The 24,014-nt window shown below is 45.8% G+C and overlaps 1 protein-coding gene and 1 pseudogene across 6 annotated transcripts in view; one reads left to right on the top strand and one right to left on the bottom strand.

Moving 5' to 3' along the window:
- The window catches only part of CFAP70 (cilia and flagella associated protein 70), a 67,744-nt gene that overhangs the window by 34,080 nt on the left and 9,650 nt on the right, over positions 1-24,014 (bottom strand). For all 5 annotated transcript variants that reach the window (XM_084794935.1, XM_084794938.1, XM_084794939.1 and 2 more), the window contains exons 4-12: positions 21,063-21,161; positions 20,811-20,893; positions 18,075-18,254; positions 16,517-16,699; positions 12,822-12,916; positions 7,086-7,185; positions 4,845-4,979; positions 1,896-2,063; positions 1,680-1,760 (exon numbers count right to left, since the gene is read on the bottom strand). In XM_084794935.1, the coding sequence (XP_084651061.1) occupies positions 1,680-1,760; positions 1,896-2,063; positions 4,845-4,979; positions 7,086-7,185; positions 12,822-12,916; positions 16,517-16,699; positions 18,075-18,254; positions 20,811-20,893; positions 21,063-21,161 (1,124 nt within the window). The remainder of the gene's footprint in view (positions 1-1,679; positions 1,761-1,895; positions 2,064-4,844; positions 4,980-7,085; positions 7,186-12,821; positions 12,917-16,516; positions 16,700-18,074; positions 18,255-20,810; positions 20,894-21,062; positions 21,162-24,014) is intronic.
- LOC311604998 (small ribosomal subunit protein eS12-like) lies at positions 3,543-4,110 on the top strand (annotated as a pseudogene). The gene has a single exon. The product of its transcript is annotated as a small ribosomal subunit protein eS12-like (transcript).

Below are 24,014 nucleotides of genomic sequence, written 5' to 3'. Positions count from 1 at the left end.
TCCCTATGTAGCCTTAGCTATCCTGGGTTCTCCTCTTAGACCAGCTGGCCTCTGCTTCTCAAGTGCTGGGATTAAAGGTGTGTGCTACCACCGCTCTGAGACATATATTATTTTCTTTTTTAAGACAGGGTTTTACTTTGTGGCCCTGGTTGTCCTGGCACTGTGTAAACCAGGGCCTGGCACTCACAGACATCCTCCTGCCTCCCCAGTGTTGGGATTAAAGACGTGCACCACCATGCCTGGTGAACTCATTCACGCTTCTTTTGGAACTACTTTAAATGTATGTCACCCTTTCCTCCAGCAGCCGTCTATGCAGAAGTGTTATCTTCAAGTCCATATATCCTCAGTGAAAGTCTTCTCAGCATCCACCAACTCCAACTGCTGACCACTTGGACCCAGACTTACTTTTACCCGCATCCTAATTGTATCTGTCTCCTGTACTCATGTCTCCTCTTGAGATTTCTCTTAATGATGTCAACCTTCCACAAAGCAACGCCTGAAACCTGAGTTGTCTTTAACGTTCCTTCATCAATCTCCCTGTCCTCACAAACTCCCCAAACCCAAACACCTGTCCTCTGCAGGTTGCTGACTTCCTCTACTGCAGCTCTTCCTGAAGTGGAACTGTCATCAGTGCGCAAGCGCACTGTAATAAAGCCCGGGCCCCACCCACCTTCACACTGAAACCCGGATGAGAATCCTAGCTTGCAACACAACTCCTCATTCAACATCATCATGGTTTCTGTGGGTCGAAACCTTTGGCACGGGGAGTGTGGTGTGCGGTAGAGTGCTTACCCAGCATTCCTTTGGTCCTGTATCCAGTGCCCAGCTTGGGAAGGGGTCAGATGGAGCTCTAGTCTCCTGCAGAATGACGCTTAAGCACAGGAGCAAACCTCTCGGGTTCCCCAGACTCCTTTTCCCTACCTATCGCTTCTCTCTAGAACCGCTCCATCCCGTCCTCCTACATCATACCCTGAATTTTTCTGGGTGCCTTGACTCAAGTCCTTTTCTGACCCTGTAATGCCTCTCTCGCCATCTTCACAGGGCAGAGGGTTGTCTTTTTACTCTGTTTGGGGTCACCTTTTCTTTGACAAGTCCCCTAGGACCATTCTACCCTAATAGATAGGCAGGTTTGCCTGCTCTGAGCCCGTAAGAACTTATCCTAGTGTTTCTATGACAACAGCCACCAGTGTTCTGGGCGTAGTTAGATATGCCGCAGTCTGGACAGAGAGCAGCGTGTCTTGGGGGCAGATGGGCAAACACTACCAGTGACGCGTCTTTGCATCCCTCATGGTACGTAACATAGAATTAGTGAAAGATGAAAGTTTAATTCTGAGTCAGGCACGGTGGCGCACGCCTTTAACCTCAGCACCCAGAAGGCAGAGGCGGATCTCTGTAAGTTTGAGTCCAGCCTGGTCTACAGAGTGAGTTCCAGGACAGCCAAAGCTACACACAGAAACCCAGCCTGGAAAAACAAAACAAGTTTAATTCTGGAAAGGACCTTAACTGCAATCTAGTGCCAACCCACTTTGCAGTCTCTGTGAACTAGGTTGCCCAAGGTCATGGCCCAGTCATGAGTGAATACCCCCGGTGACTCATGCCCCACTTTCTACAAAAGCTGTGTTGCTCAGCAAAGGTCTGGTGGATTTTAATTTAGTTTCTAAAGTGTTGAGCATAGTTACCTGTCCTTCTAGGTTGTGGCTCAGGAGGGTGTCACCTTCCAAAGGGGTGTCTGAGCTCTGGGATTTTATACTAGGCGCTTGCTGAAACAAAAAGAAACATCAAGACATCTTTCATGTCCCTCATAGCAGTAAGGACATTAAAACAAAATACACGGATACACTTCACCCGGTGCGGAATGAAGGCAAGCGTCTGTACGTGAGGTGCCGAGAGCCTACCAGCTCCCCGGGCCGACTCCGCCCATCTGCTTCCTTCTCTTTCACTGGTTTCTCTTCTTTCAGATTCTTGGAAACAGGTTTGGACAATGGAGAGCCGAGTCCTCCTGCTTTGTTGTTGTGAACCATGTGGTGCCCAGTGTCCCTGAATAAGCTGAACAAGCATTTGGTCTGAAAAGAAGCAAGAGCACAGCGATGGGTCATAGGTAACGGGGCCTCCCAAGGGGGCCACTTTCCCCACATTATTTCACTACCTGCCACAGAGACCTGAAGAACCTCACTGCATTCCTCACTTGTAGAACGTACAAAGTCACCACTGGGAAGCAGCTGCCTCCCTGCTACTTAAAGTGGGAGGAAGAAACCTCGCAGCTGTAATTGGTTTTGGTGTCATAATTCTAGTCATCAGAAGGATTTCACCTTTAATGCACAATTCTGAGTTTCTTCAAGTAAAATAATTCATTTATATAAAAGAGACAGGGTTTGTCTAATTACTATTTACTTATCAAGCATAATTGGAAGACTAAGGCAAGTCTGAGCTCACAATAAAGCTTGGTATGGTTCAAATCACAGTCCAGTTTGTCATGTTGTTTTCTAGGGGAAATTAACCTCCTGTAAAACTTAACCATAAAAATGCATTATGTAATCATTGTAAAAGACAGTTATTTTTCAATAATAAAGTTATGGAAGATCCATCATCCATTTGCATGCCAAGTAAGTAGCAGACTCTTCCTTTAAAACAGAAATCAACCAGGCAGTGGTGGTACACACCTTTCATCCCAGCACTCAGGAGGCAGAGGTGGCTGAATCTCTGAATTAGAGGCCAGCCTGGTCTACAGAGCGAGTTCCAGGACAGCCAGGGATACACAGAGAAGCCCTAACTCACAATAAATAAATAAATAATAAATAAATAAATAAAACATATAGGGATGTATCAGTAAAATAACTTAAATTTTACTGCCAGTCACAAACCATTTGATCTACAATAGTGTGATGCCTGCAAAGTATACTAGGACAATGGTGGAACAAAGCTTGTGGGAGTAACCAACAAATAACTCTCTGAGGCATCTTGCCAACCCAAGTAAAAATGGTAAGATCAGAGTTGTTGAGATGGCTTAGTGGTTAAGAGCAATGGTTGCTCTTTCAGAGGTCCTGAGTTCACATCTCAGCAGTGACATGGTAGCTCACAACCATCTATAAAGGGACCTGATGCCCTCTTCTGGAATGTAGGTGTACATGCAGGCAGAGCACTCATACACTAATAATAAAATATAATAACAATAATAAAATATAATAACTGGATGCAGAGGTGCACGCCTTTAATCCCAGCTCTCTGGGAGGCAAAGCAGGTGGATCTCTGAGAGTTCTGGCCAGCCCGGTCTACAAAGTAAGTCCAGGACAGTCAAGACTACACAGAGAAATCCTTTCTCAAAAAAATACCAATAATAATTTTTAAAGGTGTACAATGATAATAACAACAACATTTAAAAAACCATGCTCATACCTGCCATGGTGATGCACACCTTTAATCCCAGCACCCGGGAGTCAGAGAGAGATGGATCTCTGAGTTTGAGGCCAATTTGATCTATATATCAAGTTCCGGGCCAGCCAGGGCTACACAGTGAGTCTCAAAAAAAAAAAAAAAATCCATACTCATGGAAAGTTTGGGGGGCTTTTCCCCTGCCACCGCCGAGTTGTGTGGAGGCGGAGGCTCGGGTGTGTTCAAGATTCGGCCTCACCCGTAATCCACCGCCATGGCCGAGGAAGGCATTGCTGCTGGAGGTGTAATGGACATCAACACTGCTCTTCAAGATGTGCTGAAGCCGCCCTCATCCACGATGGCCTAGCACGTGGCCTACACGAAGCTGCCAAAGCCTTAGACAAACACCAGGCTCACCTTTGTGTGCTGGCATCCAACTGCAATGAGCCCATGTACGTCAAGCTGGTAGAGGCGCTGTGTGCTGAGCACCAGATCAACCTGATTAAGGTTGATGACAACAAGAAACTGGGGGGATGGGTAGGCCTCTGTAAGATCGATCAAGAGGGGAAGCCACGGAAAGTGGTTGGTTGCAGTTGTGTAGTGGTTAAGGACTATGGCAAAGAATCTCAGGCCAAGGATGTCATCGAGGAGTACTTCAAATGCAAGAAATGCATAAATACATTTTTTGCTCAAAAAAAAAAATTGGGGGGATCAGCTGGACGTGGTGGCACATGCCTTTAATCCAGCACTTGGGAGGCAGAGGCAGGTGGATTGCTATGAGTTCGAGGCCAGCCTGGTCTACGGAATGAGCCTAGGACAGCCAAGGCTACACAGAGATCTCTGTCTCAAAAAACCAAAAAATAAATAAATAAATAATAAGTTTGAGGGATCTAAAACTGGAAAAAAAAAACAAGAAGAAGAAAGAAAAGAAAAGAAAAGTCAACTGTGGGCGTGGTAGTATATCCTATAACATCACCCCTTGGAAGGCAGAAGCAGGGACGTTGCAAGTTTAAAAATAGCCTGAGCTACAGACAAGAAACCATGTCTGTGTTACAAATGGAGTCAGCAACCAGTGCCTGGGGAGGACAAAGACCCAACGGGAGGAACTAAAGTGACAAAGCACTGAAATGACTTCTAAACATGTATGTTCATACCGAAGACAGACGCTTCTCTCTGCCTTAGAGAAACCTCTCTTCATAGTGCACAGTGGTGAATGCCACTCACTGTTTCTAGATGTTTCTAGCACTGCAAAGATGTGCTAAAGATGTAACCAAATACATATATGGAGGATAAATTAAGATGATACATTTTGCTGGGTGCGGTGACGCATGTCTGTAATCCCAGCACTCGGGAGGCAGAGGCAGGTGGATCACTGTGAGTTCGAGGCCAGCCTGGTCTACAAAGCAAGTCTAGGACAGCCAAGGTCACACAGAGAGACCCCCCCTGGGGGAGGGGTGTGCTATGCAATTTCTTACCTTTTCAAAGACTGTGCCATCCAGGTAGGGGTGCACATGAAAAGCCCCTCTTATCCTCTTCACTCCTGGATACAGGAGTGGGACCATGTTGACATAAGCCACACCATGAAAGGAAAGCTGGTTTTCATCATCAGCCTAAGGGAATAAGAGCAGAGGGCAGACCATGGGGAGCTCAGCCTTGGAGTTCAAAGGCTGCTGTAGGAACAAGCTCTGCTTAAGCGACCAGCTGTGTATCTTTGCTCAGTTATGCAGACACTTTGGGACCTGGCTTCATTTCCACAGTGTTTTTAACAACCACTGTGATCATGCATGTTAGCAGGGTTGATGAAGTAAAAGGCCATAGGTTAGTCAATGGAAATTTAACTGAATTATTACTAAAAATACCCCATCAAAGTCAATTTCAGCAAGCTGCTTCTTAGGAGAACAGTCGATTTTAGTAAAAAGATAGTTACAGAATTTAAGAGAAATTAGAGAGTCTGGCTCAAATTGTATTTCAGAGACTCCTGTGATGTGAGCAGAATTTTCCAGACTTTCAGTATGGCTTCTGTCCAATGTGTTTTAGTTTATCCCCTCAGTTGATAGGGCATGCTTTGCTGAGAAGGGGGTCTCTGTGTACCCAGGTTCTGAAGAGCGCTTTCATCAATCAGCAATGCCTGCCACAGACTAGGGAGCACAACCGAGCCTACCATGTGTTTAAAACACCTGCTCACCTGCTTCCATCCAAACTCACTCCGAAGATAAACAGCCTGTTAACATAGTCTGATGTCTTTTTTTTTTTTTTGCTAAAATATGCTAAGGGAAAATCAAATTTCAGAGAAAACTAATTCCAAGCTTAAAAGTAATCTCTTTAAAGTTGCCCACTATAATAATAGTTATATGCAAGACAGGGTTTCTCTGTGTGTCCTTGGCTGTCCTGGACTCGCTTTGTAGACCAGCCTGGCCTCGAATTCACAGTGGTCCACCTGCCTCTGTCTCCCAAGTACTGGGATTAAAGGCGTGCGCCACCATGCCTGGCTTTAAAATTTCCATTTTGTATTTAAGCCACATCTGCCTGGGTTGGTTCCATAACTGTGCTACTGTGGCAATAAACACTGATGTGCCACTATTTCTGTGATGTGTTGACTTGGGTAATTTGGGCAAATACTCAGAAGAGGTACAGCTGTGACATACGCTAGATCTATTTTTAGTTTTGGACCGCCCTCCATACTGATTTCCATAGTGGGTGGACTAGCTTCCGCCCCCACCAGTACAGCATAAGGCTCCCTTTTGTTCATTGTGGTAACATTTTTGTTCCACAAAAGAGTCTTTTCAAAACCACTTCAAATAACTTAGATGCTTGCTAGGTGCCTGCTATGCGCCGTGTGTCATGCAAGGTTCTGTGCGAGCTGTAAAGCAGTCTATTGCAGGGCCCCTGCTCTCATGGAATTTATACAAAAGGAGTAAAGATGAGACAGGAAAAATGAGAAAGAACACATTCCATGTTCACAAACTGTGTCTTTCCAGAATCATGTTTACCCACAAATCTATCACACTAAGAAGCATTTTGTAGGTAAGCCTAAATTGAATAGATCAAACTGTATTACTCATTTTGACCTGGATAAAAATGACTATATCTTATGGTACCTATGGTAAGAATATAACAAAGGGTCAAAGGAGCTGGGTGTGGTGGCGCACGCCTTTAGTCCCAGTCCTCGGAAGGCAGAGGCAGGAGGATCTTGGTGAGTTTGAGGCCAGCCTGGTCTACAAAGTGAGTTCAGGACAGCCAGGGCTACAAAGAGAAACCCTGTCTCAAACAAACAAACAAACAACAAACTACAACCCTCCAAAAAAACCAACAAGAAAAACAAAACAACAACCCAAAGGGTCAAGGGGAAATAAGTATCTGAAAATAAGGCTTGAATAAGTATTTGTAAGCAACAGGGAACTTCATCGACCAAACATCCTGGTTTTCCAGGGAAAGGAGGAAATGTCAGGACGTGCACTAAGAAAGTTCGAGGGAAAAGGCCCACAAATTAGCCACGTTAGAGGAAACAGCCACATCAAATCACATTAGACATAGAATAACAGATTTGATTTGATACGTCACTTCTAATTTTAAAACCAGAGGTGAAGTTTCCCTCTGCTGTCTAGGCTATTCTCCAGCTCCGGATCTAAAATGATCCTTGTCTTAGTCTCCCAGTTGCTGGGAGCCATGGGCAGAAGCCACCACACCAGGTTTATTTTGGGGGTTCACATGTTTACCTTCTCAAGTTTGCCTGCTTTCCCTTTTGGTACAACGATCAAAGGCACTCTTGTGATCTCTACGGGCCAGAGCCGGCAATCAGCAATGCGCTTCTGGAAACTGCAAATTAAAAACCAGCCCATCAGCACATGCAAACATGGACCAGTATAGCTTGAAAGGAAATATTCTCCTTTTTAAGAAAATTATAACTGAAATGAGCTGGGGATACGGTTCAGCAGTAGAGCCAGTGCTTGCCTAGTCCTGGGTTCAGTTCAAAGGACTAAAAATAAAATCTATTGCCTAGAAAGTAATAGAGTGAGAGTGTGTGTGTGTGTGTGTGTGTGTGTGTGTGTGTGTGTGTGTGTGTGTATGGGGGATGGGGGCTATGACAGTGAGTATCTATTTTATTAGGCAGATGAATTTGTTTGTTTTGGAGACAACCCCTAAATCGATTTTTGTTGTTTGTTGTTTTGTTTGTTTTTCTAGACAGGATTTCTCTATGTAGTCCTGGCTGTCTTGGAATTCACTCTGTAGGCCAGGCTGGCCTCAAATTCGGAGATCTGCCTGCCTCTGCCTCCCAAGCAATGGATTAAAGGCATAGATTACCACACCTGGCTGACTGATTCTTTTTAAATGTTTACTGTTTTTGTTTTTGTTTTTCGAGACAGGGTTTCTCTGTGTAGCCTTGGCTGTCCTAGGCTCCCTTTGTAGAGCAGGCTGGCCTTGAACTCACAGCGATCTGCCTGCCTCTGCCTCCCGAAGTGCTGGGATTTAAGGTGTGTGCCACCACACCCGGCATGGTGGTTGGTTTTTAAAAAACGCTCCTTGGTTTATAGATTTATAAAAATAATTTTACTTAAGTGCCAACAATTTCAAATAACACATCTTTTAGTGCCAGATGGCAACAGAAGCCTGACAGGAGGTTAAGACAAGAGGATCACAAAGTGAGGACTGCACAGTGAGTTCCAGGCCAGTCTGGGATGCTTTGCAAGACCCTGTCTCAAAAACAAACCACTGGGAAGGCTGGGGGTGTAGTGCATGTCTTTAATCTTAGCACTGTGGGACAGAAGCCAGAGGACTATGAATTTCAGGTCAGCCTCGTCTACACAGGGAGACCCTGTCTAATCAAACAGACACAAATAAAGCATTGAAAATTGTAATGGTTCATCTTACCAAGTTGGCAGGACTTGTATTTACTATAGAGAAACATATCCCTGGGTACATTTCTGAAGATGTCTCTAGACAGGTTTAACTGCACAGGAAAGACCCACACTCAGACTGAATGCGGGTGACAGCATCCTGTGAGCTGAGTCTTTAACTGAATAAAGGGGAAAGTGGATAGTAGCATTCACCTGTCTCCGTCCCTGCTCCCTGGTCCAATTGAAAACTGTAGACTTAAGCCAGGCGTTGTGGCGCATGCCTTTAATCCCAGCACTCGAGAGGCAGAGGCAGAACTGTGAGTTTGAGGCCAGCCTGGTCTACAAAGTGAGTCTAGGAGAGTCAAGATTACACAGAGAAACCCTGTCTCAAAAAACCAAAACAAACAAACAAAAAAACTGTAGACTTTTTGTTTTTTTGAGACAGGGTTCCTCTATGGAGCCTTGGCTATCCTGGAACTCAATTTGTAGACCAAACTGGCCTGGGACTCACAGAGATCTGCCTGCCTCTGCTTCTCTGAATGTTGGGATTAAAGGCATGCACAACCACACACTGTTGAAAACTAGGATTTTTTTTCCTTAGCTCCATCAGAGAGTTGAGGTTAAAGGAAAACTGTGACCTGAAATTTGGAGAGACAGGAAAATACAGGCACAAATCAGAGATCTACTTTACAGATAGCCAAGGTACAATAACTAGGGGGGAAAAAAGACCTTAATTGTAACTTTGACAAATTATTGAAGACTAAGAATTTAAAAATTCCACAGAATCCAGATTTTTTGTTTTTTGCTTTGGAGACAGGGTTTCTCTGTATAGCCTTGGTTGTTCTGGACTCATGTTGTAGACCAGGCTGTCCTCGAACTCACAAAGATCTGCTTATCTCTGCCTCCTAAACTCCTGAGTGCTGGGATTAAAGGTGTGCGCCACCTCATTCAGAGAACTCGGATTTCAGGACCCCCTGTTCCTGTGGATGTTACATACAGGAGGCCCCATGCTTCAAGGAGGGGTAGGAAGTGCATGCTTTGAAACATTCCCAAATGTTCTTTTTACTGGGTTTTGTTTTATTTCTGAGACAGGGTCTCGCTGTGTAGCCCTGGCTGACCTGGAATTTGCTATATAGACTGGCGTGATCTCAAACTCACAGGGTGAGTTCTACGTCTGTCTCCTGAGTGTTGGGATTAGCGGTGTGCACAGCTCAGAGTGTTCTTTTTAAGAAAGGCCTAGTCTTTAAGGGAAACTATCAGAGCCTTGTCTTCCGCTGGACAACACCTCTGTCCAGCCTTCCCTCAACAAAAGGTGGCAAAGGAAGGAGGAAAGAAAGGAGTATGGAAAAAAGAAAAGAAAAAAGAAAAAAGAAAGGACTATGTACCGGTCTAAGAACGAGAGCCCAAGCACTCAAATCTACTAAAACCCCAGCCCAAAATTTACAGGGTTCCAACAGAATTCAGCTGAGAAAGCAGAGGAACAGAGTTCCATCTTGACAGCCTCTCATAGATTAGCCCAAAGAACACAGGGCAGGAGAAACCGAGCAGAGGCCTGTGGCACAGCTACAAAAACACTCCTATTCCAACTCCTAGACGGATCAAGACCAAACCTCACACCAAAGCCCCTCGTCCTTAGATTCCTGCTTCCGCAGACACGATGCCCAGAAACCAATCCAAAATTAAAGAGGGCCAGCGGCTCAGTGGGGCCGTCATGATGGAAGAGAACAGACCCTGACAAGCTGTCCTCTGAGCTCAGACGCGATGAGTGGGCCTCACGGGTTTGATGCACATGAACTTGAAGACACGGTAGCTCAGAAGTGAGGCATCCATGGTGTCTGTGGGGTCCAATTATCCCCAGTCATGGACCACTGCAAAAGTGGCAGGCCCTGCGTTCCCGAAGGCTTCCACTGTGTTGAGTGTCACAGCCTGCCAGTCATGGTCGCTAAGGAATCTCACTCATGTCTAGTCAAAAACTGTACTCACTACAATTATTCTGCAAAAGGAGGAAGAAAGGTGTTCTCAGGCAGGAAGCCAGCCAGCAGCTGCCTCGTGAGCATAGCCTGCGCATGTGTATTATTGAACAGATGAGAAGGTGCCAAAGGCTACAGGGAAACAAGACACTGAGTCACAAGTTCAAATCCATAGAACATGAGGAAATCACCAAACACTTCATAAATTAAGGTAAAGCAATTAAAGCTTTGTCTTGTTCTTTATTGATCTGATAGATGACTATGTGCCCAAAATAACATGAGCAACGGTTTGTCCTCAGTAAAACACTAGCTAATCAAATCCACCAACACAGAAAAAGAGTCACATGTGACCAGGCAGGGGACCAGAATACACCTCTGAAACACCTGCCCGATTTTTCTTTTCTTTCTCTTTTTTGGATTTTCAAGACAGGGCCTCACTGGGTAGCCCTGCCTGTCCTAGGAATTCACTCCATAGACCGGGCTGGCCTCGAACTCATAAAGCTCCTCCTGTTTCTGCCTTCCAAGGGTTGGGATTGAAGGAATGTGCCACCACTGCTTGGCTCCTGCTCAACTTTCCGATAAATGAAAACTATTGGGGGAAAGATAAGCCTTTTTGTTTTTAAAAGCCAGGGCTGAGGACTACAAGTACAAGCACATTGGCTGGATCCTGTGTTTTTCATCTGTAACCAGCCTTCTATGACAGAGACCGTTATCAGTTGAGCACCAAGCCCCCTGTTGCCTCCTGTCTCTCCTTAGCGATGGACCCTGATTCTGGCTGGGTGGCAATGTGTCTAACTAAGACAATGTACTTTCTAGCATCAGTTTCATCTAGAGACGACCCATGGGGGGGAAAAACAGGGATCATTAGGTTCCTGGAAAGTTCTGAGGAGCAAAAACCCTAAGGCCATCTAACATTACAGCATGTACCCTTTTACGTCCACACACGCTCCCTTCAAACACTTTTTTTTGCAAGCCAGAAGTCCAACACTCCAACAAAATCAGATTCCGTGGGACTGGGGTTGCAGACGGCTGGGAGCATCATGTGGAAGCCAAACCTGGTCCTCTGCAGGAGCAACAAGTACGTCTTTCAACAAGTGCTCCTAACTGCTGAGGCGGCTCTCCGGCGGAGCCTGGAGGAGCACGGGGTCTTCGTGCTCACGGGCACACACTAAGGGGACCTGCAATAGTAAGCACATTTCCCTTGTTCCAAGGGAAAGAATGTTTTCTGACAGAAGGCTGGAGCAGACATGGTTTTTAGCCTGGTGACCTCTGCGCAATCCGTGTGGCCAGGCCCTCCTCCAGACCTTTCTCATAAACGTGTTTTTCTCAATCAGTCTACAGAATCCATCTTTATGGAACATTACCACATGTACTTTACAAAGAGTTTCCATGTAGCCATATCTGGTCTGTATTTAGCTTACTTTGTTCCTCAAGGAGATTTAGGTATGCTTTGTTGTGCACACAGGACTGAGTTAAGCAGTACTCACCAGCTTATGGCTGTGCTTAAACAAACCACAACTAAGGAACTCTTGAAGTTTGAATCAACACCAGTTGCACGGCCAGCCAGCCCTCTTGCCTGTGAAGGCCGCAGAGTTGTCTCACCCCAACACACACACTCACACACACCAGCTCCAGCAATCTTCAGCCATGAGGCAGAGTTAAAGCAAAGGCTGTGCGTGGTTTCTGAGAGCACTGCAGAGCCACTGTGAACATCAGTTCTAGAATTATTTTGCTAAGTTGAAAAGAAATGCCCACCTTGGCAAAGTCACTAGGGACTCTGTTACCAGCAGACAGCGTGTCAAGCTGATGCAGGCGGAGTGGAGGAGAAAGTCTCAAACATAAACAGACTGACTGGAGTGAAGACTGACTTTATCCCTGCCCCCCCATCCCCCTGCTCCAACCCCCATCCCCCACCCTACCCCCACCTCCTATCCCCCCATCCCCCCAACCCACCATCCCCACCCCCCTGCCCTGCCCCCATCCCCCTGCCCTGCCCCCATCCCCCTGCCCTGCCCCCATCCCCCTGCCCTGCCCCCATCCCCCTGCCCTGCCCCCATCCCCCTGCCCTGCCCCCATCCCCCTGCCCTGCCCCCATCCCCCTGCCCTGCCCCCATCCCCCTGCCCTGCCCCACATCCCCCTGCCCTGCCCCCATCCCCCTGCCCTGCCCCCATCCCCCTGCCCTGCCCCCATCCCCCTGCCCTGCCCCCATCCCCCTGCCCTGCCCCCATCCCCCTGCCCTGCCCCCATCCCCCTGCCCTGCCCCCATCCCCCTGCCCTGCCCCCATCCCCCTGCCCTGCCCCCATCCCCCTGCCCTGCCCCCATCCCCCTGCCCTGCCCCCATCCCCCTGCCCTGCCCCCATCCCCCTGCCCTACCCCCATCCCCCTGCCCTGCCCCCATCCCCCTGCCCTACCCCACATCCCCCTGCCCTGCCCCCATCCCCCTGCCCTGCCCCCATCCCCCTGCCCTGCCCCCATCCCCCTGCCCTGCCCCCATCCCCCTGCCCTGCCCCCATCCCCCTGCCCTGCCCCCATCCCCCTGCCCTGCCCCCATCCCCCTGCCCTACCCCACATCCCCCTGCCCTGCCCCCATCCCCCTGCCCTGCCCCCATCCCCCTACCCCACCCTGTGGCCACTTCTGTTCTCACTTCACAACTGCAGAAGGATCAAGGTAGCAGCGACTTTCCAAATCCCAGATGATCCTTTTCTTTATGCATTCCGCTTGGCTCCTAAATTCCTTGTCCTGTAAAAAAAGAAGATGGAAATTGCTGTTCTCTGTGTGTACCAGTTCCATGCTGCCAAGTCTGTGGGCATCCTTGTCTATGGCAGCTTCAGCTGCTCGTAGTACATGAGGTAGTCCTCTGATGTAACGCTAGGCTGACATCAACCCATTGCTAAGTGCCAAATGTTTATACACATAACCTCAGTGAGTCTCAGTTCAGGGTGTACATTAAAATCACAGAGGGGCTTTTGAAAAAAACATCTCCTAGAGAGTGGCAGTGTGTTGCTTCTGGCACAAGCCTGTATGCACGGAGCCATTGCTCTCTGCTCTTGACTACAGATGTGAACTGGCAGGCCTCTCGGGCTGTGACTTCCTGACAGTACAGACCATAGCCTGGATCTGTGCGCTGAACACCCCTTCCTCTCCTGAGTTGCCTGCAACAGAATATTTTGCCACAGAAATAGGAAACAAAACTAACACACCATGTTATTGTCTTAAATATTTCCAAGGGCTGTATATAGGGGCATGTCTCTGCAATCCTAGTTCTGAGGAGGGCGAGGCAGAAAGATGAGTTTAGGATCAACCTAGGCAGATGTTGAGACTCTGTCCGATTAAAAAAAATTTTTTTAAATGTTTGGTTTGGTTTTTGAGACAGGACCTGAGTATGTAGTCCTGGCTGGCCTGGAACTCATTATATAGAGCAGGCTGGCCTTGAACTCATGAGATCTTCTGCCTCCCAAGTGCGAGAACTGAAGGCATAAGACACCACACCCAGAACCTTCACAGGTAATTGTAAAGTGCAGCCAAAGCTGAGAAACAATTGTGTAAACTAAAATATAGCATAATATCTAAATATATAAAACAAAAGCAAATTGCCGGGCGTGGTGGCGCACGCCTTTAATCCCAGCACTTGAGAGACAGAGGCAGGCAGATTGCTGTGAGTTCGAGGCCAGCCTGGTCTACAAAGCAAGTCCAGGACAGCCAAGGCTACACAGAGAAACCCTGTCTCGAAAAAAACAAAAAACAAAACAAAACAAAAAGGAAAAGAAAAGAAAAAAACCAAAATAAATAAATAATAAAAAAGCGAATTATAAATATTCACTAAAATGATGAGAAAAGACATATCAGCAGTTTATAAATGTAACTAGCCTTATTACTAGTTTAGATATTTATTATTTATAGTCAATGAAAAGAATTTAACAATTTCCTTTTTTTTTTTTCTTTCTTTTTGATTTTTCAAGACAAGGTTTCTCTGTGTAGCCTTGGCTGTTCTGGACTCACTTTTGTAGACCAGGCTGGCCTCAAACTCGCAGCAATCCACCTGCCTCTGCTTCCTGAGTGCTGGGATTAAAGGCGTGCGCCACCACGCCCGGCAACATCTTCCTTTTGCTAATTATTTTTCTGAATGTTTCTACTGATGTTTGTTGACTGGTACAAGAATCATTTAGTCAGGTGTGGTTGTACATGCCTTTAATCCCAGCACTCGGGAAGCAGAGGCAGGTGGATTGCTGAGTTCGAGGCCAGCTTATTATACAAAGTGAGTCCAGAACACCCAAGGCTACACAGAGAAACCCTGTCTCGAAAACAAATAGAAACAAAAACAAAAACAAAAAAAGAAAATCATTTGCAATCACTTTTCTATCATTTTCTATGCCTTTGATAAATATATGTTGAAATAAAAAGAAAAAATTAAACTAAAAAAATCTTGATTACCACTAGTTAGGGAGTGAATAAATAAATTAAAGTATGTCTACTCAATGTCATATCATATAGAAAAAGAAAAAAGAAAAAATTATGTGGCGAAATAAAAAAAAATACCCAAGATATATTCTGAAGTAAGACAAAGCAAGTTAAGTTATATACTAGTAGCCGGGCGGTGGTGGCGCACGCCTTTAGTCCCAGCACTCGGGAGGCAGAGGCAGGTGGATCATTGTGAGTTCAAGGCCAGCCTGGACTACAAAGCAAGTCCAAGACAGTCACACAGAGAAACCCTGTCTTGAAAAAAAAAAGAAAAACAAAAGAATAGCCTATAAAAATAATGGGGACAGTATCAATATGCATGTACTAATGTCTATTGATGTGTGAGGCAAAACTGACATATTTCCTGCTCCTGACTCAAGTAAGCATAATCAATACCCAGTCTAGAAACAAAAACAATTCTGTGGAAAAAATAGAAAAATAGGAGTGGCCTTTTAATATATTCTTGTCCTGAAAATAATGTAACTGAATGTTTCCCAAAAGTCTGGATCCACTAAAGAAAACTTAAAAAAAAAAAAAGTCTGTGGGAGTTTTGCCTGCATGGATGGCTGTGCATCATGTGTGTGCCTGGTGGCCAGAAGATGGTGTCAGATCCTCTGGAAGTGGAGTTACAGAAGGCTGTGACCTCCCACGTGAATGCTGGGAAGTAAAACTGGGTCCTTTGGAAGAGCAGCCAGTGCTCTTAACGCTGAGTCTCTCTAGCACCAAGAAAAACAATTTTGTCTGTAAATTTTGCCATAATGCTGACTGATTGTTATTTCAGCAGCTTTGGAGCCACCGTCAAATGCAAAGGCATTTTCCCATGACAAATAGAGGAATGCAAATATAGCCACCTAGGAACTTTTTATTGTTTTGTTTTAAACCCTTGTTTTTGCTCGGTAAGCCAGCCCTTCTGAAATATGGCTTTCTTTCCCTCTTTTCTTTTCTTTCTTTCTTTCTTTCTTTTTTTGTAGACCAGGCTGGCCTCGAACTCATAGCAATCCACCTGCCTCTGCCTCTGCCTCTGCCTCCCAAGTGCTGGGATTAAAGGCATGCACCACCATACCGGCTTTTCTTTCCCTCTTTACCAGGAAAGAGCTGGGTTCTGTCTCTTAATTAGTCTTCTTGTCACTATGTTTATTTCTTTTGTATGTACAGGAGGCGTCTGGGAGAAACCACAACAAAGTAACAAGACAGAAAAGACTCAGGAAGAAGACATGGGAGAGACTTTTACTGTACACTTCTTAATTTTACATTTCAAACTGTATTTTTTTTAAAGATTTATTTATTATTTATACAGTAGTCCTACCAGAAGAGGGCCCAGATTGCATTATAGATGGTTATGAACCACCATGTGGTTGCTGGGAATTGAACTCAGGACCTTTGGAAGAACAGACAGTGCTCTTAACCACTGAGCCATCTGTTCAGCCCCTCAAACTGTATTATTATTGTCATCGTTTGGGAGCTGAATGTCTCCCAAAGGCCTCTGTGCAAAAGGCCCCAAGAGTGGCACTACCGGAGCTACGATGCCTTCAGGAAACGAGGCCGAGATGGGGGCTCCTTAGGCACAGAGCAGGAGCCAACCCGTCATGGAGCCCAACCTCCAGATGTGAGCCAAGATAAACCTTTTCTCTCTATAAGTTGATTATCTTGGGTATTTCATTATAGTAACAACTGAATAACATACTTATCTACTCAAAAAGAACAAAGATGAAGAGTAAACTGGATAAATTATCATTTACAGAATTAGATATTTGATTTTGACATGCAACCAGTTTTGACAAATGACAGGTGTGTATGCACAAATTCTGAAATTTGAAATCCACGAAAGGTTCATCGTCTGTTAATGCGCTGTGTTTATCATGAGAACCTGTTCTCTCTCACCTCAGGGTGGTTGAGTTCTCCTTCCTCTTCCTCATAGGGGCCACCCACAATGAATGCATCAGGGATGTTGTTAGCTCCTGGAGCAAGAATGTTAGCAATAGGCCATTTCTTCGGCCGAGGAATAGGCTCTCTCTCCCCTCCAAGCTTCAGGTTCCCGTTCCTGAATATCATAGGGTAGTCCTTCTAAAACAAGAAACACCAGATGTGAGGGCTCCTGTAGACGGCTTTGGGGTGTGTAAAAAAAAAATCTCCTTAGTACTTTTTCCAGAGGAACTCTGGGTATTTTATTTCCATGATTATCTGGTTCTATTTAAGGGCCTGTGATCTTCATTCAATTTGTGCTAATGCATAATTCTGTGAATGAAAGAAAACATGATAAAATTCAAAATATTCTTTTTTAAAAAGTATTTACTTACTTATACTTTGCACAGATGTGTGTGCAAGTTAGATGAACAACTTTTGGGAGCTGGTGCTCTCCTTCCCTGTCTAGATACAAGGGGTCAAACTGAAGCCATCAGGCTCAGCCGTAAGTAGCTTTGCTCTTTAAGCCATCTCACCAGTCAAAGGGGAAAAAAAACATAGAAATCTGAGGTTGGGAGCAGAACAATGCACAGATGCCGCACGCAGTCACGGGGTTGCCCCTGGAGAGGGAAGCAACCGTCCAGACTTGCTTTAGGTCTTTGCAGTTTTAGAAATGAAAGTCAAGTGTCTCTGGAACCCACCCAAATCCCTGCAGAGAGAACATCTTGTGTACCGTGTGGATGCTTCACCTGTCAATCAAAAACCTATGGCCTACAGGAAAGGCTAGGATAGAAGGTGGTACATCCAGCAGGCCACAAGGATCCTGGCATAGAGCCAGGTGCAGGAGATTTGTCCTGAGAGATGTGAGGAAGACAGATGCATGGTACCCTAGCAGAGGTAACAGGCCGCAGGGCAGGATGTAGCTTAGAATAAACGGGTTATTTTAAGTTATGAGCTAGGCAGAGAAGAGCCTAGCTATATGGCCTAGGTATTTGTAAATATATTGAGACTCTTACATTTTTATCCTGGGAGCTTAGGACCAGGAGGAAAAACCACCACAACAAATCCCCCAGCACACGGACCACGCTAGGCAATATTTACAGTCATGGCTGCGGCAGTAGCACAGGTTGGGCCATTAACCATTTCACCTTGGGAATCTCCAGCAGGAGCCTTAAGTGTTCCTCCTATATCTAAAAATCTGATCTAAACAATACCTGGAACTGAGAGAAACGTATGCAGAAACCATAAAGTAGGCATAAAATAACCATGTGTAAGCACACCAAAAACTGGCTGCTTTTAAATGCTGTATTTAAATGTTGGTTAATATGAACTACATGTAATATGTACATGGTATAATTGCATAGGGTTATGAAACTATAAATGTAAAACCAAATGCCAATAAATGTTAGTTTTTAAGTGTAAAAATATGTCTTAGCCATTGGTAGAGTGAGTTTGAATGCAGGCTTGGAAGGGAGGAACATTCCGTGACTGCAGGTTTGCTTGGGCCCATGTTAACATGTGGAAGGTAGGGTTTTACCTCTCCAACAGACGGCACTTGCAGACCAACCATGTAGTTCTGCTGGGGCCCTACAGGCATGAAGGCCTCCGGCACAGAATAGGCCGCCTCCAGTGTGACCTTCAGGAGATTGCTCGCGGAGACCTGGGCTGGAGTCAGTAAGGGCTCTGCCACAAATACCTTCACATCAAGACTGCATTGCTATAAAATAAATTTAGGTGTCATTTATGAGCATTGCCACAGGGCTTCGTTCTCTTTATTGACATTATCTCCTACTGCTGTTCAAGACGAGGTTAAACTCAATCCCTTCCCAAGAGAGGACTTAAATGTCTTTCCCCAAGTACCAGGAGTTGAAGAGAGAGTCCAAAGGAAACCCCAGCACTCGGGAGGCAGAAGCAGGAGGATCGCTGTGAGTTCGAGGCCAGCCCGGTCAACAAAGAGAGTCCAGTACAGCCAAGGCTACACAGAGAAACCCTGTCTTGAAAAACCAAAAATAAAAGAGTCAAAAGGAAAACTGGAGAATCTTATGGTGAGCTGGAGACCGTTTCATTCTACAGTGGTGAGGTAAATTACAAGCACAAATACATACAGGGAAGGAATTGGATGGTTCCGTGCTGAATGCAACCACCCACATGGGATGGGACTGAGTGCTTTTAACGTGGGATGCATGTATGTATGATGTGTGTATGTGTTCAGGCACACAGGTGCCACTGGGAGCATGTGAAGGGTAAAGGACAACCTTGACTACTTTCCACTAGGATGTGAAGGCCCATGTCTGGCTTCACATGGATTCTGGGAGTTCACACCTAGGTCCTCTCACTTGTATGGCAAGTGCACCACCGCCACCACCATCATCATCGTCATTGTCATTATTGCTATTACTATATGGGGTCTCACTACGTAGCCCTGCCTGGTCTGAACTCACTATATGTACCAACTTAGGCTCAGATTCATAGAGATCCACTTGCCTCCGCCTCCCGCGTGCTGGGATTGAAGATATGTATCACCATGCCCACTCTTTTATGATTATTTTTATAATTTAAGTATAGTGCTTCATAATAAAATATTTTTGACACGTATGTGTGTGCATGTGCCCCTAACATTCTTGCACAATACAATATAAAGGTTTAAATGTGTATTTACAATTTTAAATGTGCATTTATTTAGGTTTTTTTTTTTTGCATTTATTTAGTTTTTATGTGAAGGGTTGGGTGGTCAGAGGACAACTTGTGGGAGTTAGCTCTCTCTTCTACTTTGTAGGTCTCTAGGGCTGGACTCAATGCTTGGCAGCCAAGTGTGTTCCCCCACTGGCCACCTCACCGGCCCCTTAAGTGTGTACTGCTTGTAATAATGCTGCTGATAAAGAAGAGACATTGTCTTCCTTTACAAAGTTTTTCATTATAGCTTTACAACAAATCCTGTATAAAATACTCTTCTTGAGAAGCACCAAAGAGGAAGAGAATAATTAATTTCCGGTTTGGAGAAGAATAGGAAACAATGATATATGAGCCTGCTTTTACAGGATATCAAGGAGTTTATGACTTAGATCAGCAAAGGAAATAAAGAAAAAAATAATTCTGGGCCCCAAGGAAAGCTATTGTGAAAGGGACTGAAACAGTGTGCTATCTTCAGCCCAAAGGTAAGGAAGTAGTTTAGGACACTGGAACAGAGTGTGTCAGAACAGGAGCGCTGTGAATGAAGCTGGTGATGTGGGAGGGTCCCGTTACCAGGGACGTGGACCCTGACACACATGCAGTGGACACAACCGTGAGCCACACTGAGCAGGAAGAGATGCGATCAGATTTGCTTTTAAGTCACTATGTAAGCAATAGGAAGGCAGATATGGGTGTGGGTGTGTGCGCGCGCGCGCGCGGGTGGGGGGGTGGGGGGTGGGGGAGACAAGGTCATGTGCCAAAATTACTCATAATGATCCAACGAAAGCTGGGGAGAAACTGAGCAGGAGAACAGTGAAAAGAAAGGGTCTAAAGACACTTGGAAGGTAAAATCAGCTGTGTTTGGAGACTGGCTGTAGTTAGCATCTGTGGATGCAGCTCGGGTCCCATTGTGTAATTTCATGGATGAGCAATGCCATCAGCCCAAGGCATTAGGATAGAAGAAAGAGTAAATTGCCAGGGGTGGTGGTACACACCTGTAATCGCAGCACATGGGAGGCACAGTAGGCAGATCGCTGTGAGTTCGAGGCCAGCCTGGTGTTCAGAGTGAGCTCCAGGACAGCCAAGGTTACACAGAGAAACCTTGTGGGGGGTGGGGGAGGGGAGGGAAGGAGGGAGGGAGGGAGAGAGGGAGGAAGGAAGGAAGGGCAAGTTTAGGGGAAGATAGTGAGTCCAGTTTTAGGATGTTGTGTCTTAGGTGTTTATAGGGTGCCACTGCAGGGAACCCTGGTACATTGCAAAGTCTCACATTCTAGAGTTCAGGAGGAGGTGTTGGCTGGTACTGTTGAATTAACCAGAGACAGGCTGCCATGCCTAACTGGGTAATACACTGTCATATATAATTTAACCCAGTGGCCGCAGCACAAGAAGCACTTCTAGAGTTACGCCCTCCCTAACATGCTTCTGGGCAAAGTAGCCTGCTCTTTGCCTCATCAATTCATCAAGCCAGGTCACAATCTATGAGGCAGGACTTTCCTTTACTCATCCCTAGCCCTGTAGGTATTGTGTGAGGAAATGCCTAATGCATGGCACTCACCTGATTATGAGGCAGGCTGAAGACACTAAGACCTAAAACTCAGATTACCTTAGAGCCTGGTGGTGAAGGAGTTTCCAAGGGCGACCCCTGCACAGGGTGTAATGGGACCGTTGTTTCAAATGATTCCTCTCCTGGAAGGTCAAGGTGAACCAAAGAGGGAAGGGTCAGCCCAGAGCACAGGCATGACCTCACTTCCCACCGGAATCTGTCAGAGCCATAGAAGCTGGGTTTTACACAGTGCTGGGCTTAGGTTTTATGAGGCTGGTTATTTTTGGCTTTTGGGTAGATTATACTCCCGACCTTCTAGTAAAGGAAGAAGGTCCACCACAGCTTGGCCAAGTGTCAGGGTCTTCTCGTCCTTCTGTTTCTTTTCCTTTGGTAAAACTTCAGTCATGGTAACTGGAAAAGTCAGAGCAAAGAAAACAAGAATGCGTCTAGCCCCTCCATCAGATGGCAAAGCTGCCGCAAGCGCAGCCTAAAGAAAGTGAATTCTGACGTGTGTGTGTGTGTGTGTGTGTGTGTGTGTGTGTGTCTATCACAGTGGTAAGAATGCCTGCATGAGGCTTCAGATCAAAACCCCACTACAGACAGCAACAGCAGCCGGAACACTTCTCCTGACACCAAGGAAGGCGCACCAGGGACTTCAGGCAGACAGTGAGGAGTCAGTAGCTCTGTGACGTCTGAACTTTCTGCTGTAGGTTTTAAGGAATGGATTTTACCTCAGAGTCAGGCAGCACAGACATGTAAAGGCAGCTGATGGACACCACCCTCTGGCAACCAAGCTACTACTCCTTATCACCTGAAAGAACCACTGTTTCCTATTGTATTTATCTTTAAAAAATTACTGGCAGATGTGGTGGTACACATCTGTAATCTCAGCACTTAAGAGGTAGAAGCAAGAATTCCAAGTTTAAGGTCAGCCTGGACAACATGACGAAACTGCCGACTTGAGCATTTTTAGAAATTAATGTTTTCAGATAGGATCTCATGTATTCCAGGCTGTTCTCAAGCTCGCTATGTAGCCAAGGATGACCCTGACTTGCGATCCTTCTTCCTCTACTTCCTGAGTACTGGGATTACAGGTGCACTCCTGAACTAGTTAGGGCTATCAGTGCTATGATGACACACCAAGACTAAAGCATGTTGGGGAAGAAAGGGTTTGTTTGACTTGAACTACGTCACTGTTCATCACTGAAGGAAGTCAGGTCAGGAACTCAGAGCAGGAACCTGGAGGCAGGAGCTGATGCAGAAGCCATGGAGGCTGCTGCTCATTGGCTTGCTCCTTGTGGTTTGCTGAGCCTGCTTTCTCCTAAAACCCAGGTCCACCAGCCCAGGGATGGCACTGCCCACAATGGGATGGACTCTCTGACATCAATCACTGATTTTAAAAATGCTTCACAAGCCAGGCAGTGATGGCGATGGCACACGCCTATAATCCCAGCACTCCGGAGGTAGAAGCAGAAGGATATTTGTGAGTTCAAGGCCAGCCTGGTCTACAAAGAGAGTCCAGGACAGCCGAGGCTACACATAGAGAAACCCTGTTTCAAAAAACAAAAACAAAAATGCTCCACAGGCTTGCTTACAGCTTACAACTTCATCTTATGGAGGCATTTTCTTCCTATCTATCTATCTATCTATCTATCTATCTATCTATCTATCTAGACAGAATATCACTATGAAGTTCTGGCTGTCTTGGAATTCACTATATAGACCAGAATGGCCTCAAATTCATAGAGATCTGCCTGCCTCTGGCTTCCAAGTAGAAGCATTTTCTTTTTTGTTTTTTCAAATATCTTAATACCAAAATTTAGGTATTTGAATATTAATTCTCTTCAGTCCAACATTCAATGTTGAAAGTCAATTGTATGAGAGTTTCCTTATCAGTTATCAGTTTTAACTCTTTCTTTCCTTTTATTGAGAAGAGAATGCTTTTGTCACACAATGTATCCCAATTACAGTTCCTTTCTTTTTTTTAGAGTTTCTATTGCAGTGAAGAGAAACCATGACCACAGCAACTCTTATAAAGGAAAACATTGAACTGGAGCTGGCCTACAGGTTCAGAGGTTTAGTCCATTGTCATCATGGCGGGAAACATGGCAGCACGCAGGCAGACATGGTGCTGGAGAAGGAGCTGGGAGCTCTACATCTGAACAGGCCAGCAGTAAGAAGAGACACTGGGTCAAAGCTCATCCCAGTGACACACTTCTGCTAAAGGCCACACCCACTCCAACAAAGCCACAAGTCCTGATTCTTTCAAATAGTGTTGCTCCCTATAATGGGGGGGGCATTTTCATTCAAAGCACCATGCCCTCCCTCCATTCTTCCCAGCTTCCCTTCCACTTCCCCTCCCACCTGTACCCACCTCCTTCTGTTTCTCATTAGAACACAGGCTTCCAGCTGGGTGTTGTGATCCCAGCAGTCTGGAGGCAGAGGCAGGCTGATCTCTGTGAGTTTGTGGCCAGCCTGTTCTACAAAGCAAATCTGACTTGCTGTCAGTTTGTGGAGAGCAATCTACCGTCTTGGCAACAGCCTGGGTTGTTTAGGTGTTCCCATAGGTCCCCTTTGGCCAACAACTCAATTAGATGTAACTCATTTCTGGTACTGGAAGTTCATTTGGTGACAAGAAATGGCCAGCTGGAGTTTTATTTCTCCCATTATTTGGTGGTTTCATTTAGATCACTTGCATGTGTGTATATATGTATGTGTGTGTGTGTGTGTGTGTGTGTGTGTGTGTGTGTGTGTAAGCTTCTATTGTACTAGGTTTTCAAACTACTCCTCAATAGAACTTAATTTTAGCTGTCTCTCCTTGTATCCCCTTTCTTGTCTGCATCTTCCCTCCTCTCCCTCCTCACATGATCCTCCAGTTTCAGTTCCACACACCCCTGAGGCATTTTCTTAGTTGTGGTTGCCTCTTCTTAGTTGACTTTAGCCAGTGTTAAGTTAACATAAAAGTATACAGTAACAAAGCTAGGTATGGTAGCACACACCTGTAACCCCTGCACTCGGGAGGCAGAGGCAGGTGGATCACTGTGAGTTTGAGGCCAGCCGGACCAGCCAAGGCTACACAGAGGAACTCTGTCTAGAAAAACAAACAAAACAACAACAAAACTATCCAGCACAACTACTATGCCTGGTCTATGCATGGCTGGGAATCAAAGCCAGGGTTTTGTGCACACTAGGCAAGGACTCTACCACTCCACCCTCGTCCCCAGCACAGTTTGTGACATTTTCTTAGCATGGATCTCATTCCCA

This window comes from Acomys minous (assembly GCF_964271855.1).
Source record: "Acomys minous genome assembly, chromosome: 9".
NCBI classification, from domain to species: Eukaryota; Metazoa; Chordata; class Mammalia; order Rodentia; family Muridae; genus Acomys; species Acomys minous.
Note: the sequence above shows the minus strand (reverse complement) of the source record. Positions and strands in the feature narration are given on the sequence as shown.